Source organism: Leptonychotes weddellii, chromosome 13 (assembly GCF_054177405.1).
Source record: "Leptonychotes weddellii isolate Sample4059 chromosome 13, ASM5417740v2, whole genome shotgun sequence".
Classification (NCBI taxonomy): Eukaryota; Metazoa; Chordata; class Mammalia; order Carnivora; family Phocidae; genus Leptonychotes; species Leptonychotes weddellii.
Genome location: NC_138381.1, coordinates 60,475,885 through 60,490,354, shown reverse-complemented (window position 1 = coordinate 60,490,354; position 14,470 = coordinate 60,475,885). Strand labels below are relative to the sequence as shown.

The window sequence follows — 14,470 nt, the reverse complement described above, 5'->3', positions numbered from 1 at the left end:
ACAGACAGGACTCCAGACCCCACCTCCTGGGCTCCTGGAACAGGGTCCAATGACCCTGGAACTGTGAGTCGGTGGGAGGGTCCTGGGCCTCCAGCACGAGATACTGGGGGGCCGTCCTCCCCAGTGGATCTGAGCTCTTGGGTCCCCTGGCTAACTCCTGGTGTTGTCTTGGGCATGTTGGCCTTCTCTGGGCCTCAATTTTCCCCATTTATTGAATGAGAGCCTGTACTCCGTATTCCCTCTAGGGCAACCAGAGGCGGACCCTGAGGGGCTCGGAAGGAAAAGCATGACAGATGAAGGCAACGTCAGTCCAAGGGTGTGTCGACTGGGAAAGGGTTGTTGTGATTGATCCTGCTCCACCTGAGATGCTCCTTGAGATGCACCAACATAGGGTCGACGTGCTGCCGGTCACAGTCCCTGCTCTGAGGTGGCCGGGACCAGGTGTCCCGAAAGCAGCCTGGGCGGCAGCCAAGCCCACACGCTAACGCGAGAAGGGGGCGGAGTCGGGGGAAGGGACAAGGTCTCAGGAACAAAGAGGAGGGCGGAGAGGGGCTGTTCTGAAGACTCCACGAGTCGGACGAGCCCGGGCCACTTACCCCGGCTTTGGGCGCCCTCCCTGACTTTGGTGCGAAGCTGCGTCCTCCTGCCGTTGCCTGCCCAACCAGCCAAGGTCGCGGCAGCAGTGGCCCCAAGACTACGATCCCCTACAACCCTGCCCGCGTGGGGCGGGACCTGACCTGGGGGCGTGGCCGTCAAATTGAATTTCCCCAATGGGGCACGAGAATGGGCGGGACCCTCCTAAGGATTGGCTGGAGCGGCGGCGCGGGGCGGGGCTGGCAGGGCTGCTGGCGCGGCTGGACGGGCGGCGCTTGCAGAATCTCGGGGACGGTTGCTGAGGGGGACTGGGATTCCGGTCGCGGCGCCTTCCGCCTGACCGTTCCTAGTCTCTGTCGGATCCCGAGAGACCTAGCCTGAGCCCGCGCCGAACGGTGGGCCGGACTGAGAGGTGGGTGTGCAGGCCTCTGGGAGGCACCGGGACCCCGACGGGTCCTGGGGGTGGAACGCGGATATCTGGACAGGGGTTCTGGGACTCCCAGGCTTGGGAGCTTCCCCCCATCCACTGAGGCTCTAAGCCATGGGATAAGGTTCTAGACCGCGGGAAAGGATACCACCCACGGACCTCCAGGAGGCTCCACGACCCCCAGGGACCCTGGTCTGTGGGGGCACACACCTTGGGGAACGTCCCACATTACTCTAAGATCTCTCTCAATCCCTGGGGGCCGCAGACTGTGTGTGTGACAGGGAGCCCTGGAACTGAAGTGGGGCAGCGGCGGGAGTCCCTAAGGAGAAAGACACTTCCTATAGTCCCCCGGGTGTTCTGACTTTCGCATTAGGGACCTCTGCCCCTCAGGAGACATGGGGGAACTCAGAGTGTCCGCAGAACCTAAAGTCTGGTGATTGCTGAGTGGCACTTCGGGGGGATTACCCCAAAGTAGGTAGATAGAGGCAAGGACCCCAACAGAGGGAAGATGGGTGGTTAACACCCATCCAAGCCTAAGGGGATGGGAAAGGCAAGCAGCCACTTGAACAGGCAGGGTCCAAAGAACCCCAACTGCGGCTTAGGGACGCCCTTCACCCCACCAGACCCCTTCACCGGATGGGGTGACTCGACAAGTGACTGTTCTGGGGAGGGGGAAGGCATGACTGAGGGATGAATCAACGCGGGGTGGGGGGGCAATCCTGGGGCCATTTTAGTCCCCATACATTAAGCACCTACGGTGTGTCAGGCTGTGGGCCCTCAAATTCCATAAAGACATGAGGGCTGAAAAAAGAAGAAAGGAGCTGGAAGGTTGGGCCAGGATTTAGGGGGCCATGATGGGCAGTGATGGGGCAAGAGGGAGTGATCTGAGCCCCTAGGGGCACTTTGGAAGGGGGCTTCAGGAGCCAGAGGTGGCCAAGATTTTGATTAAATCCATCCCTGCCCTCTGGGTCTTTGGGATCCTCCTTACCCCTCCGACAAATCCCTGGCCCTCTTCAATCCTCACTTTGCCTATCCAGAGGTTGGACAGATCAGGTTCTGAAAGCCATTCTAGCTGAGAAATTCAGTTCTAAGTTTGTAAATTGGCAGGAGGAGCTGGGTGTCTGGACACCTGGCTTCATGAGGTCTAGACAATTGGCATCAGGGGGAGGGTAGGAAGGGGAGAAGGGAGGGGTGTGTATAGAGGGCTGTGGTCAAGAACTGGAAGACAGGATGTTACCTCCAGTGGATTAAATCACCTGGGGAAATGAAGGGTAGTGGCAGCATGGATTTGGATATGGGCACAGCCCACAGCCAGAGACTCAGCTTTTGGTCCGGGAGGAGCTGGGCAGGCCCTGGGGATAGGTGGGTGGGGCAGGAAACTGGACTCTGGCGGGCACCCCCTGGTGGTGATCAGGCTGTGGTGGGCCTTCTTAATCCAGGTCTCTATTCTCCCTGTTTGATGCTTAAGACAGGGAGAGAGCCCAGTTTAGGCCACACAGCCTGCTGGCATCAAGTTAGCCGGGCAGGAACCAGAGACTCCCACCCTTGGTTTGTTAAGTTTTCAACATGCCAGCCTAGGACAGAGGGGAACTCCCAGCCGGGAGCCACAGGTAGCAAGGATGGGACACCAACAGATGATCCTGGGTTAGAGAGGGAAACTGAGGCACAGAGCCCAGGTACCTGTGGTTTCCAGAGCCCCAGTAGGCCTGATTCATGTCTGTCTCCTGCAGAATTCCCTGAGCTGGTGTCAGGTGCCACAGACACTGGAGATCTCACCAGGAGGGGACGGACAGAGGTAGGGGCCAGCGAGATGGCGGATGAGGCCTTAGCCGGGCTGGACGAGGGAGCCCTGCGAAAGCTGGTAAGTGGCTTGTTCATCCCTGCTGTGATGACAGGCAAGCCAGGTCAGAGGCAGGGCCTGTCCAGGCTACCTCTCAGCTGACAAGAGGAGGGGTGAAAGGAGGGGGCAGGAGGAAGGCTAGGGGGACAGGACTAAGCCTGTTATGCATGGCTGATGCAGAGGACCTAGTAGCATGTGCCTGTCCGGGCCAGGTGCTAAGGCCTGGTCCCTCCCAGCCCCCCACTGCCACCACCTGTTTAAACAGTAACTGCTGAGGACTCGCCCATGTGTAGCTACAGGTGTGGGGAGGCTAGATTTGCTCTTCCAAGCAACAGCCTGGGCAGTGCCCGCCCCTGGAGGCTGGCCATAATAATAGTAGCAGCAATGATTAAAAATGCCAGGGCACAGGGGCGCCTGGGTGGCCACGGCTCAGGTCGTGATCTCAGGGTCCTGGGATTGAGCCCGGCATGTGGCCCCCAGCTCAGCGGGATGTCTGCTTGAGGATTCTCTCTCTCCCTCTGCCCCTCACCCTGCTCCCACACTCTCTCTCTAAAATCAATAAATAAATCTTAAAAAAAAAAAAGTGCCAGGGCACAGCAGGGGTCAGGCTGGGTGGTAGACCATCTCACAGAAGCTGCGACCACAGCAGCTCCAAAAGCCAGGAGGGCACTGTGGCTCAGAGAGGTGAAATCACCTCCTGAGGGCACCCAGCTACAAAGAGGATGTGCCAGGATCCAAACAAACCCCAAAGAGGGCCATCGGGGTCCAAGTCCTGAGTAACTCAAAGCCAGAAGAGCCAGTAAAGAGGGAAAGGCCTTGGGGGCCCTTGTAAGCTCTGTCATTTTTCCCTCTCTGAGCCTCAGTTTCTTTACCTGTAAAATGGGAGGTGGAGATCTGTGCAAACATATGTCTAGGCCCTAGAGCTGACATGGGGATAGGATGAGGCATGGGCCCAGATCTTAGAGTGGAAGAATAGGCCTACTCTTTTCCCAGCTTCTTGAGCACCCTATCTAACCACAGCCCACCCATTCCCATGCACAGAAAGGCTGCAGGGCAACACCACAGGGCAGGCATGTGCCCACTATCAAGGGCAGGGAGCTACTGAACTGAAGGAGGGGCCAGAGCCCTGCCCCCCACCAGCCCTTTACCTTTGTGAGGGTGGGCAGCGGAGGGATGGGGATTAAAGATTTACCTTCCCTAGGAGAAAGCTAGTGACCTACCCATCCCCACACCATTCTTCTGGAGGCAGGTGTCACTGGGCAGGGGCCAGTACCGCCATGACCTACCCAAGGCAGGCAGCCTGTGTGCCCTCAGACCAACCCCCTAGACTCTCTGGGGGTCTGCCACCGTCACAGCCGGCTGTGTGTCCCGTTGGTTTTTCAGCGGTTCCCACCACGTCAGCTCGACCTCCCCTCAGGAAGTCAGCTGGGGGTAGTAGAGGCAGAGCGTTCCCGAAAGAAAGCCAGGTCTCCGGGCATCTCCATGTTGAGGGGTCCACTCTGAGGCTCGGGGTTCTCCAGTCGCCAACCCCCACCCCATGTGGGATTTCAGAGAAGGAGCCAAAGCAGTAGCTGTTGTCGGCCCAGCCCCGCCCCCTCCCTGGGAAAGGACTAACTAGACGCGGCCCCTCGTCCCTGGACCGCGAAGCGGCGCGAGGTCTTTCCCACCCCCAGACCGGTTCCTCCACGGCCGGCGCCCGCCATTACTTCGCCCCGGCACTGCCGAGGGTCCCTGCCCCGAGCGCCGGCCTGGCTCCCGCCGGCCTCGTGGCAAGAACGGGGGCGTCCCAAGCCGGGCTCCTCCCCGCGGGGCCGGGCCTTATAAGGGAAAGCTGGCCCGCGCCCCAGCTTCGGGCCGATTCGGGGACCCGGGCAGCCGCTTCCGGCCTACGCTCCCGCACATTCCTGAGGACGGGGCGGGGTGCCTGCGCGGGACGGGGGCACCTGGGGACAGGCACGCCGCGTGTCCCTCCGCCACATACCCGGACGCCCTCCGCCTCGGTCCCGGGTTCGAGTTCAAGCTCCGACGCTCACTAGCTGGGTGACCTAGGGAAGCTGCTTAAGTGCTATGAACTTTGATTTCCTCTCCGTAGCCGGAGACATTAAAGCAGGCGGTGGCGGGGGGCTTCCTGTCTGGCTCCCCACCGGGCGCCCAGTTCGGGGCGGCCCGGGAGAGGCGGTGCCCTGGGAGGGCGGGCCGTTCCGGAGCCTGCGGGCCTTCGGCGCCCCCTGGCGAGGCCTCGCTCCACTGCCGGCCGGTTGCCCAGGGTGGCTGGGGGAGCTGGGACTGAGGAAATGACCGGAAAGTCTTGTGTTGTGCTGGTGGGGAGACCGAGTCCCAGAGAGATGCCGGGGCCTGCCAGACCCCACCCTCCACTCCCCAGCAGCGAGGACAGAAAGGCCGGGAGACCCGGCCCCCAAGGAGGAGGAAGTGCCCTCTTTCCTCCCGGGAGAATTTCACTGGGCAGTTTCGGAAACCGCCCTATCCCCTTCCCCTTCCTTCTAGTGGACAATGGCGCTTTGTACTTCCTTCCCTCCCTCCCACAGCCCCCTTCACACACAACGGTGGGGCTTGAGAGGGCGGGGAACATAGGCCACACAGCAGGGCTACTGTGGGCGGACAGTATACCCAGGCCCAAAGAGTAGGGTCATGCTGGGGATGACCAGTGGAATGAGGTTGTCCTTCCCCCAGCTCCGCTTCACTCATTTGGTGGGAGGATCAGACGGAGGATCCTATTTTCCAGATGGGGACAGTGAGGCTCCCAGGGATTACAGAGGTAGCCAAGGTTCCACATGAGGCTGTTTTCAGGGACAGGAACTCCATCTCTGGAACCCAGGGCATTCAGAAGGGGTACCCAGGAGACAGAGGGCTAGTCATTGCATCTCTTAGCCTCTTTACCCTCTGTACAGGGGGACTGAACCAGTTGACCCCTCAATCACCAAGTGTACCACACACTGTCCACAATCTCCAAGTGTACCATAGAAGGCTCTAGTTCTGAGGCCAGGACTGGAGAGTGGGAAGGTGAGTCTCATTCTCCCTCCCTCTGCTGTAATAGGCCCCCTTTATAGTTCTCTCTAGTCCAGGCTAGAGAGGGTTCCTTACACAGTGGTGCCAAGGTCCTTGAGGTACCCACCATGGCAGACAGACCCTAGCAACAGAGCTATCTTCAGCTCAAGGCTGACCCTGGAGTCAGAGAGACATGGGTCCAAATCCTGGCTCCGGTCGTTTGGCTGTAAGCAAATGACCTCTCCCCCTTGAACCACAGTTTCCTCATCTGTCAAATAGGAGTAATAAAGTACCTAGGGTTTCTGTGAGATTAGGACAGACTGGGGGCTCAGTGCAGGATCTGTCATATAGGTTCTCAGTAAATGTTACTGATGTCTCATATCTTGAACTCATTTACCCTTGCCTTTCTCTCCTCCTAAGCGGCTGGAACCAAGGACAGAGTGATGTTTACTGCATGCACAGCTATGCAGGGGGACCCCAAGTCACTGCCCCCATCCCCACCCACTGCCCTGAGGTGGGAGCCATTGTTCCATTTGGCAAATGAGAAAACCGAGACACAGAGAGGTTAAGGACATATTCCTGACCACCCAGCCAGGTGTGGACTGAGACTGGAGCAAGCTGGGGGTTCTGGCCTGAGCCTCAAGGGACCCTCCCATAGCTGCTCAGAAATGTGGAGCCTGAAGGAACCATGGAGGGATCTGTCCCCCAGAGCTCTCCCTACTCTTTTCAGACTAGGACAAGTGACCTGATGGCAGATTGGGCCAGCCCATACACCCTGCTGAAACCTATCCCCATCACCACGTGGCCCCCCATCCTGAAGTAGGAAGGAATGATGGGGGAGGAGGCTATAAGGAAGGAGGTAGAGGGTTCCTGGACCCTACCCCTGAATGATTTCTCCAGGTCAGTCCTCTCTTTCTTGAGCCACAGACTGTAGGGGGGAGAGGTACCGGTGGGGGGGGGGGGGGCAGGGCACAACAGAATTGGCTGACTCTGCCCAGCGAAGGTGCCCTTTCCTGAACCTGGTTAGACCAGCCGCCTCCAATTTCCCAGGGATTGAGAGGCCCAGAAGCTGGTGGGAGCACCTGTTCCCCCATTGATACCCTCTCTAGGGCCCTGGGTAGACCCTAGTGCAGCTGCATTATCTATCTGGGGAACTGACCCTGCTACTCTGGGCCCTGGCCCCTTTGATGGTGGTTAGGACTGGGTCAGTACAGGGGGAAAAAAATAGCCCCCAGCCGGGCAAGAAACTAGGACTCCTGAGCACCTGCTTCTGCCTCAGTTTTCCCATCAGTCCAGTGTGGATGAGGCTGCTACCCCCAGCAAGGCTGTAGTGCTTTGGGACAAGAACATGAGAATCTTCCTTGCTCACAGGGTGGACTCCGGCTGCCCTAATCACCCTTTCCTCCCCCAGGGACCCTGTTAGGAGCCCATAGGGTGGCCTCCCTCCTCCTGACTCCCAGGCTCTTTGGGGTTTGATGAAGGACTCTGAGACAGGAGTCAAATCTCAGGAAGCGGTGCCTGGCTTGGCAACTGGGCCAGGTGGGCAGTTGCTGGCCGCCCACTCTGTAAACCACAGTGCACAGCGGCCTGTCCAGGAGCTCTGGTTCCATGGGCCGGGTCTCCCTGAGACCCTGGGTGGGTGGGAGGGCAGGCTCGTGACAGGCATGTGACAGAGAGAGTAGAGACAGACCACTCATTGTGGCCCAGGCCAAGCTGTGGGCAGCTGGTGCCCGCCCTCCACCCCGGCAGCCAAAATGACTCGCCCCTCACCCCCGCCCACCCCACAGTTGGAGGTCACAGCGGATCTGGCAGAGCGGCGGCGCATCCGCTCAGCCATCCGGGAGCTGCAGCGGCAGGAGCTGCAGCGTGAGGAGGAGGCCCTGGCATCCAAGCGCTTCCGTGCCGAGCGGCAGGACAACAAGGAGAACTGGCTGCAGTGAGTGGTCAGGGCGGTGGTCATGCAGGTGGGAGGAGGCTGGCGTTGTGCAGGCAGGCATGAGCACAGCTGTGTCTGCTGCCCATCTGGGTGTGCAGATGGCAGTACCGGCCGGCATTTGGAATACACCGGGGTGAATGCGGGCCCGGACCACTCGCCGGTCACGGGGCCCTGGACACACCCATGTCCACAGCACGTCTGAGCCTGTGGTTTGAGTGCTCACGGACATGGGCAGGCGTGTGCCAGTGGGGAGCCAGAGGGGGTGCGCCGCTCCCTGCCCCTCTGCCAAGGTTCTGGGTACCCTGTCCTGGCCCCACCCCTCAGCCCACATCCTCCATGACTTGGCTGTGGCAGTGGCGGTTATGGTCCTGATGTCCCTGCAGCTCTCAGCAGCAGGAGGTGGAGCAGCGAGCTGCTCTGGCACGGCTGGCAGGGCGGCTGGAGTCCATGAATGATGTGGAAGAGCTGACCGCGCTGGTGAGGCCCAGGCCAGGGCGGGGGACGGGGCGGGGCAGGTGAGGAGCCGGCCTCCGCGGTCCAGCACCTGTGGCCTGCTTCTCATCCACAGCTGCGAGGTGCCGGTGAGTATGAAGAACGCAAGCTGATCCGAGCTGCCATCCGCCGCATAAGGGCCCAGGAGATTGAGGGTAGGTGCTCTGCCCTGGCCCTGCCCTGTGCCCTGCTGCATGCTCCCCACAGCACCTCCGGGCCACCCACTGACATTTTGTCCTTCCCTTCCAGCTGCCACGTTGGCTGGGAGGTTGTGCAGCGGGCGTCCCAACAGTGGCTCAAGAGAGGAGAGCAAGGGGCGGGCAGCACAGAGGCTGGAACGGTGTGAGGTAAGGAAGGTGAGCACGGTGGGAGCGTAGCCCAGTGTCCTGTGCCCATGGATGCCAGCAGCAAAGAGCACCTGTGTGTCTTTGCTAGGCTGGTACTTGACCCGGGGCGGGGGGGTGGACACTAGGGCTCTATCTCAGGCCCCTGCCTCTTCTCCTGGGCAACTTCTGGCCACATGTCCCCCAGTCTAGACTTTGCATCTACCCAGGCCTTCCCCTCAAAGCCATCTTGTCTATACTGCTCCCGAGTATGTCTCCCCATTACCACCCTGCTGGCCTCCCTACTTCCATGCCCCCCTCTGACCCACCATGGCCATCCAGCCTCCACTCAGTAGCCAATGCAATCTCCCTGAAATGTAAATCTGACCCTGGTACCTCCCCAGCTTAAACCCATCCTGAGGGCTGTCCCTCCCTGTCCAAACAGCCGACATCCTGACTTTGGCTTATCAGGGCCTACCTATCACACCCCAGCTGATGGGTGGAGCACTGTTCACAGAGTTGACTGTTCTCCGGGGAGTGTGGTCAAGCTGTGTAGATTCCTTAAGTGGCCAGCAGAGGCCGCTGGGTCCCAGTCCCTGAAGGAATACCCCCACAGACACACCCACTGATTAGCCAGGCTAGGATCAGGGCTCTGGGGCCTCAGCTCCAGGGATCTGTTAAGGCCAGGAGTCCCCAGCAGGTCTCCTTTCATCCCCAACCCCTGGCATAGGATCTGGTCCTCTCTGAACCACCCTCCACTAGGCAGTGCCAGGAGGTTGGGAAGTGAGGATCAGCGTCCATGCATGTGCGGGTGTGCCCACAGGAAGCTATGCCTAGCCCCTCTGCTTTGCCTGCCCTGCCCTGGGCACCTGACAGCCTGGGGAGCCTTGGCTGCATCCCGTGGGTCACCCACAGGTGCCAGAGCCAGAGAAACAGGAGCAGCAGGCAGAGGTCCCAGAGCCAACCCCAACCCCCCAGGGCACCAGCCGGGATGTGACCACGGTGACACTTCTGCTGCGGGCCCCACCTGGGGGCACACCCAGCTTACCTGCCTCGCCTGCCAGTTCACCCACCACTGCTTCTCCTGAGCCTCCACTAGAGCCTGCTGAGGCCCAGTGTCCTGCTGCTGAGGCTGTGGGCAGCCCAGAGCCACCCTCCAGCCCACCCAGGGCCACCAGTCCTGAGCCCCAGGAAGCGCCAGCCACCCCCAACACTGAGAGGCAGGTGGTCAGCAAGGTGAGTGTGGATGAGGGACAGGGATGCCAGGCAGGTGAGCTCCTTGGTTTGGGAGGCAGGCCCTGCCTATGCTATGTCTCCCCTGCAGCTCCTGCCTGGCCCCACAGAGCCCCCAGCTGTCCAAGGCCCCACCAAAGGTCCTTCCAACACAAAGAGAGCAGGTGAGGGTCCCAGCAGGGGTAGCTACAGGCCTCCCCTTCCGTGTCTGGAAAATGGGCTCTAGTGCCTAGACAGCTTCAGCTTCTTCAAGGCTAGGCAGTCCCTGACACTCCTCCTACTGCCCTGAAGTGTCCCCACCCCCAGCCTGGCCCGCCCCCCCCCCAACCCATGGCCAGAGGCCTCCCCGCAGCCTTGAAAGGCAACGGGCCTCAAGCACATTCTTTTCCCCAATAAGGGAGTGCGCCCATCTCCCAGCTGAGGCCATGGGCAGTCCTGGCCGGGGGGGTGTCCCCCATCTCCATCGGCAGGGAGGATCTGGGCACCCTTCCTCCAGTCCAAGCCCTAGCCCCAGCCCCTAGGAGTGTCCAAGTCATCCTAGGGTCAGTGTGGGTGGAGAAGGAGGAGCCTATAAGATAGATACAGCTGAGTGGGGAGGCCAGGAGCTAAGGAGGTACAAGACGGGATGGGGAGGCTGGAGTACAGGAAGGGGTTGGGAGGCTGAGGTGGTATGGAGGAGAGAACTATGAGGGGTGGAACCCCCATATCCACGTCTCCTTTATCTTCCCCCACCTGGCCACCACCATTTCTCTAAACTGCCAGACCTGGCTGGACCCCGTCCCTGCCAACGCTCCCTGTCCGTGCTCAGCCCCCGCCAGCCAGCCCAGAACCGAGGTACTACCTGTTCCCACTACTGTAGACTCAGGGCAGTCCCTGTCCCACCAAGTCACTGATAGCCCTCTTATGCCTTCTAGAACCCCCGACCCCTGCCAGTGGACCTTCCCCATTCCAGCGGGCCAGCTCCGTGCGGGATCGTGTGCGCAAGTTCACATCTGATTCTCCTATGGCTGCTGGGCTCCAGGATGGTCCACCCCGGTTGGCCCTGGGTCCCTCAACCCCCACAAGACTCTTGGGCCCCTCCCACATCAGCACTACCCCTGCCTCCTCTTCCAGTGGCTCCTCCTCACGGGGCCCCAGTGCCACCTCCTCCCGCTTCAGCAAGGAGCCACGAGGAACAGCCAGGCCCCTGGCCCAGCTTCAGAGCTGCCCCCAGGAGGAGGGCCCCAGGGGGCGGGGCTTGGCTGCCAGGCCCCTTGAAAACAGAGCAGGGGGGCCCGTGGCCCGCTCAGAGGAGCCCAGTGCCCCGCTTCCCGTGCCTGTCGGCACTGCCGAGCCAGGGGCCAGTATGAAGACCACATTCACCATCGAGATCAAGGATGGCCATGGCCAGGCATCCACGAGCCGAGTGCTGCTGCCCACAGGCAACCAGAGGGCAGGTAGGCCTCCCTGCTGTCTCCCCAGTGCTGGGGATGAGTGCCTGCAGCCAGCCACCCAGCTCTGCACATAGGGCAAGTGCTGTGGCCAGGGTTCAGGGTTTCTCCAAAGGGTGTGCTGGGAGCAAGGGGCGCCATTAACCTTGGCTGGCATCGCCCTCACTGCAGCTGATCTGACAGTAGCCCTTCTCCCCCTCCAGAACTGACGCTGGGGCTACGGGCGCCTCCCACCCTCCTCAGCACCAGCAGTGGGGGCAAGAGCACCATCACCCATATCAGCAGCCCTGGGACCCTGGCCCAGCTGGGTAGCGTCACTCACGTCACCAGCTTCAGCCATGCCTCCCCTGCTAGCCGGGGAGGCTGCAGCATTAAGGTGAGCCCCTCCTTACCCCACCAGCCTCACGATCCATCAATCTTATATAGACTGCTTCAGGCTGTAGGCTAGCGGGGTTCCTCTGGCTCCGCTCCTCCCCCATTGCACAAACAGGGAAACTGAGGCCCAGACAGAGCAGGTGGCTACCTACAGTCCAGAGCCAGTTGGTGGCAGAGCTAAGGGCAGACTAGGGTCTGTATCGCCCACTAGGTGTGTCAGAAGCTTACTCTGTACTGGCCTCAGGCTTCCCACATGCTGATCTCTGGTCCTTACTCCAAAAATTGGTTGGTTCATTCCTAATGAACAGATGGGAAAATGGAAGTTCAGAGAGGGTGGTGAGGGCTTGCCCCTCTTCCTGTGATAGTCCCAGTGCTCCTGTTCCTACTCCAAACTGAGCCTCAGCCCCAAGAAGCAAAGCTGCTGATCTTCTCATCCAAGATCAGCCTGGCCTCTTAGGAGATTGGAGATTAGTGATTACCATCTGCGTCAACATCTCTGCGGGGCTGAGCAGAAACACTGATGGGAGGACAGGCAGGGGGTGCCGGTCAGGTGAGGCCGCAGCCTAGCAGGTGCCACGAGAACTGAATACGCTGCACCCTTCCATTATTCATTCCCGAGCCTGGGATCAGCTGGCTGGGAGCTCAGCTGGGGAAGGGATCCCCAGTGGGCTGTCCGGCTGCCCAGGTAATGTCCTCTGGGCTGCACTGGGGACTGAATGGGACTTTGGTTGAGGTGAGATGGCTAGAGCCAGACTTGGGCCTTCTCGGGGGTGACTGGGAGAGGGTGGGGGCAAGAAAGCACCCTTTCCCCTGCAGAGCAGGACCTAACTGCTCTCTGCCAAGAGAGTGAGGGGATGGTGGCTGAGGCCCTTGGGGTGGGTGGGAGGTACATACGTGAGCTCTGCATCTGATACCACCAACTCACCTCAGTTTCCCCATCTAGAATCAAGGGAAAGCAGGAAAGTGCCTAAAACGTGCTCAAAATCTGTGGTTGGATCCCAGGGCCACAGGGAAGCCAGAGAATATTTATGTCAGGGACGAGACACTTCTTAGTAGTTTTTTTTTTTTTTAAAGATTTTATTTATTTATTTGACAGAGAGAGACACAGCGAAAGAGGGAACACAAGCAGAGGCAGTGGGAGAGGGAGAAGCAGGCTTCCCGCAGAGCAGGGAGCCCGATGCGGGACTGGATCCCAGGACCCTGGGATCATGACCTGAGCCGAAGGCAGACGCTTAACGACTGAGCCACTCAGGTGCCCCAGGGACGAGACACTTCTTATAGCAGATTGCTCAAAGTCCTGCCTCTCTGTGCCTCCATTTCCCCCATTTGTTCAAGGCTTTCTAAAACTGCATGGCCTAAAGGCAAAGGAGTGCAGGCTCTGGAGCCTGGCAGACTGGATCCTCATAGTTAATGCAAATGGTGGCCCAGGCAGACCCATTCCTTGCTCCCTGCCTTGATTTCCCCATCTGTGGGGCATGGGGCTATGGCCTAGGTAGTTCTTCAGGACCCGTGCAGAGGTTCTGTACTGCCAGTCTGTGATCTCTGCAGGGCCAGGGCCAGGCCTGGCGGTCTGCCTGCTTGGCCAGGCCACCCCTCCCCCACAACCCCCTCCACAGGGAGCCCAGAATAGGTTTCTATTTGGGCCCCAGCCCCAGCTGGCGGGCAGCAGGCTGGGAGGCCGCGAGGCCAGCAGGGGCGGGGCAGGCCCACTGCCCTTGCCTTCGCCCTCAGGCCAGCTGCAAAGACTCTGACACTGCCAGCCAGAGGCAACTGTCCCTACCACTGTGCCCCTCATCACCCCACCATAGAGCCCCTGCCATCACCATGCCGGGGGTACCGGGGCCTGGGTCTGAGCTGGCTGCAGCCCTTGAGGAGCGATTGGGCTTGGCGCTGGAGGAGCTGCGGGCAGTGGCTGAGGCAGGCCGGGCGGCAGTGACCCAGGCGGCTGAGGCGGCAGCCTCAGCCATGGAGCCAGTGGCCCGGGCAGCTGAAGAGCTGCGGGTGGAGACGGCAGCACTGAGCCGGCGGCTGGATGCACTGGGCAGGCAGGTGGAGGTGCTGAGCCTGCGGCTGGGGGTCCCACTTGCGCCTGACCTTGAGCCCGAGCTGGAGCCCAGTGAGCTGCTCCTGGCCGCTGCCGATCCCGAGGCCCTCTTCCAGGCGGCTGAGGATGCTGGGACCCCCGTGGCCCACCCGCCTGCCTTCAGCACCCGCCGCTGCTCCTCTGCCGGCCCTGCCTGCAGCAGCAGTCTCGTAAGTCCCTATGGGCTGGGGAAGGGGGGGGTGGTTTTGAGTGGGTTCTGCCTCTGCTGAGGGGCCTTAAGTTATGCCACTACCTTCTCTGAGCCTCAGTTTACTTATCTGCAGAGGGACTGGGATGCCAGTGCTCCAACACTCAGGCGAGAGGGTGCCAGGCTCCTGGCCCTGAGGCATGCCTGGGGGCTGCCCCAGCAGCCCCTGGCCAGGGCCCAGCCCCCACCCCCACCCCTACTCTGCCCCAGCCAGGCTGAGTCTCCCTAAAGCAGCTGCTACTTTGGCTCTCCTTACCCTCACAACAGAGAGGCCCTGCCAGGAGGGGAGGGGCTGTGATAATTGGGCTGGGAGCTTGTCCGCAAGTGGTTGGAAGGTGGCCTGGGAGGGGTAGGGTGCTAGGTTGGGGCTGCAGGCCCCTTAGAGGGAGCAGGGGCAGGCTTCAGAGAGGACTTGGCTCTGAGCAGTCTCAGTCAGACACCTGGTCAGGAGCCCAAGGGCCCTGGTGTGTGTGTGTGTGTGTGTGTGTGTGTGTGTGTGTGTGGCATGTGCTGCCTGGGCACT

The 14,470-nt window shown here is 60.7% G+C and overlaps 1 protein-coding gene across 11 annotated transcripts in view; it reads left to right on the top strand.

Moving 5' to 3' along the window:
* Window positions 1–846: 846 nt before the first annotated feature.
* SMTN (smoothelin) overlaps window positions 847–14,470 on the top strand; it is a 23,312-nt gene continuing 9,688 nt past the window's right edge. For 4 of the 11 annotated variants that reach the window (XM_081801808.1, XM_081801807.1, XM_031028389.2 and 1 more), the window contains exons 1-11: window positions 847–1,006; window positions 2,752–2,882; window positions 7,655–7,803; window positions 8,187–8,280; window positions 8,372–8,450; window positions 8,545–8,651; window positions 9,534–9,854; window positions 9,943–10,015; window positions 10,614–10,685; window positions 10,766–11,287; window positions 11,485–11,657. In XM_081801808.1, coding sequence (XP_081657934.1) covers window positions 2,832–2,882; window positions 7,655–7,803; window positions 8,187–8,280; window positions 8,372–8,450; window positions 8,545–8,651; window positions 9,534–9,854; window positions 9,943–10,015; window positions 10,614–10,685; window positions 10,766–11,287; window positions 11,485–11,657 — 1,641 coding nt within the window. In that variant the 5' untranslated portion in view covers window positions 847–1,006; window positions 2,752–2,831. Of the gene's footprint in view, window positions 1,007–2,751; window positions 2,883–7,654; window positions 7,804–8,186; window positions 8,281–8,371; window positions 8,451–8,544; window positions 8,652–9,533; window positions 9,855–9,942; window positions 10,016–10,613; window positions 10,686–10,765; window positions 11,288–11,484; window positions 11,658–13,816; window positions 13,910–14,470 lie in introns of all 11 variants that reach the window. The other 7 variants (XM_006733510.3, XM_081801809.1, XM_006733511.3 and 4 more) reach the window with 5 other exon arrangements.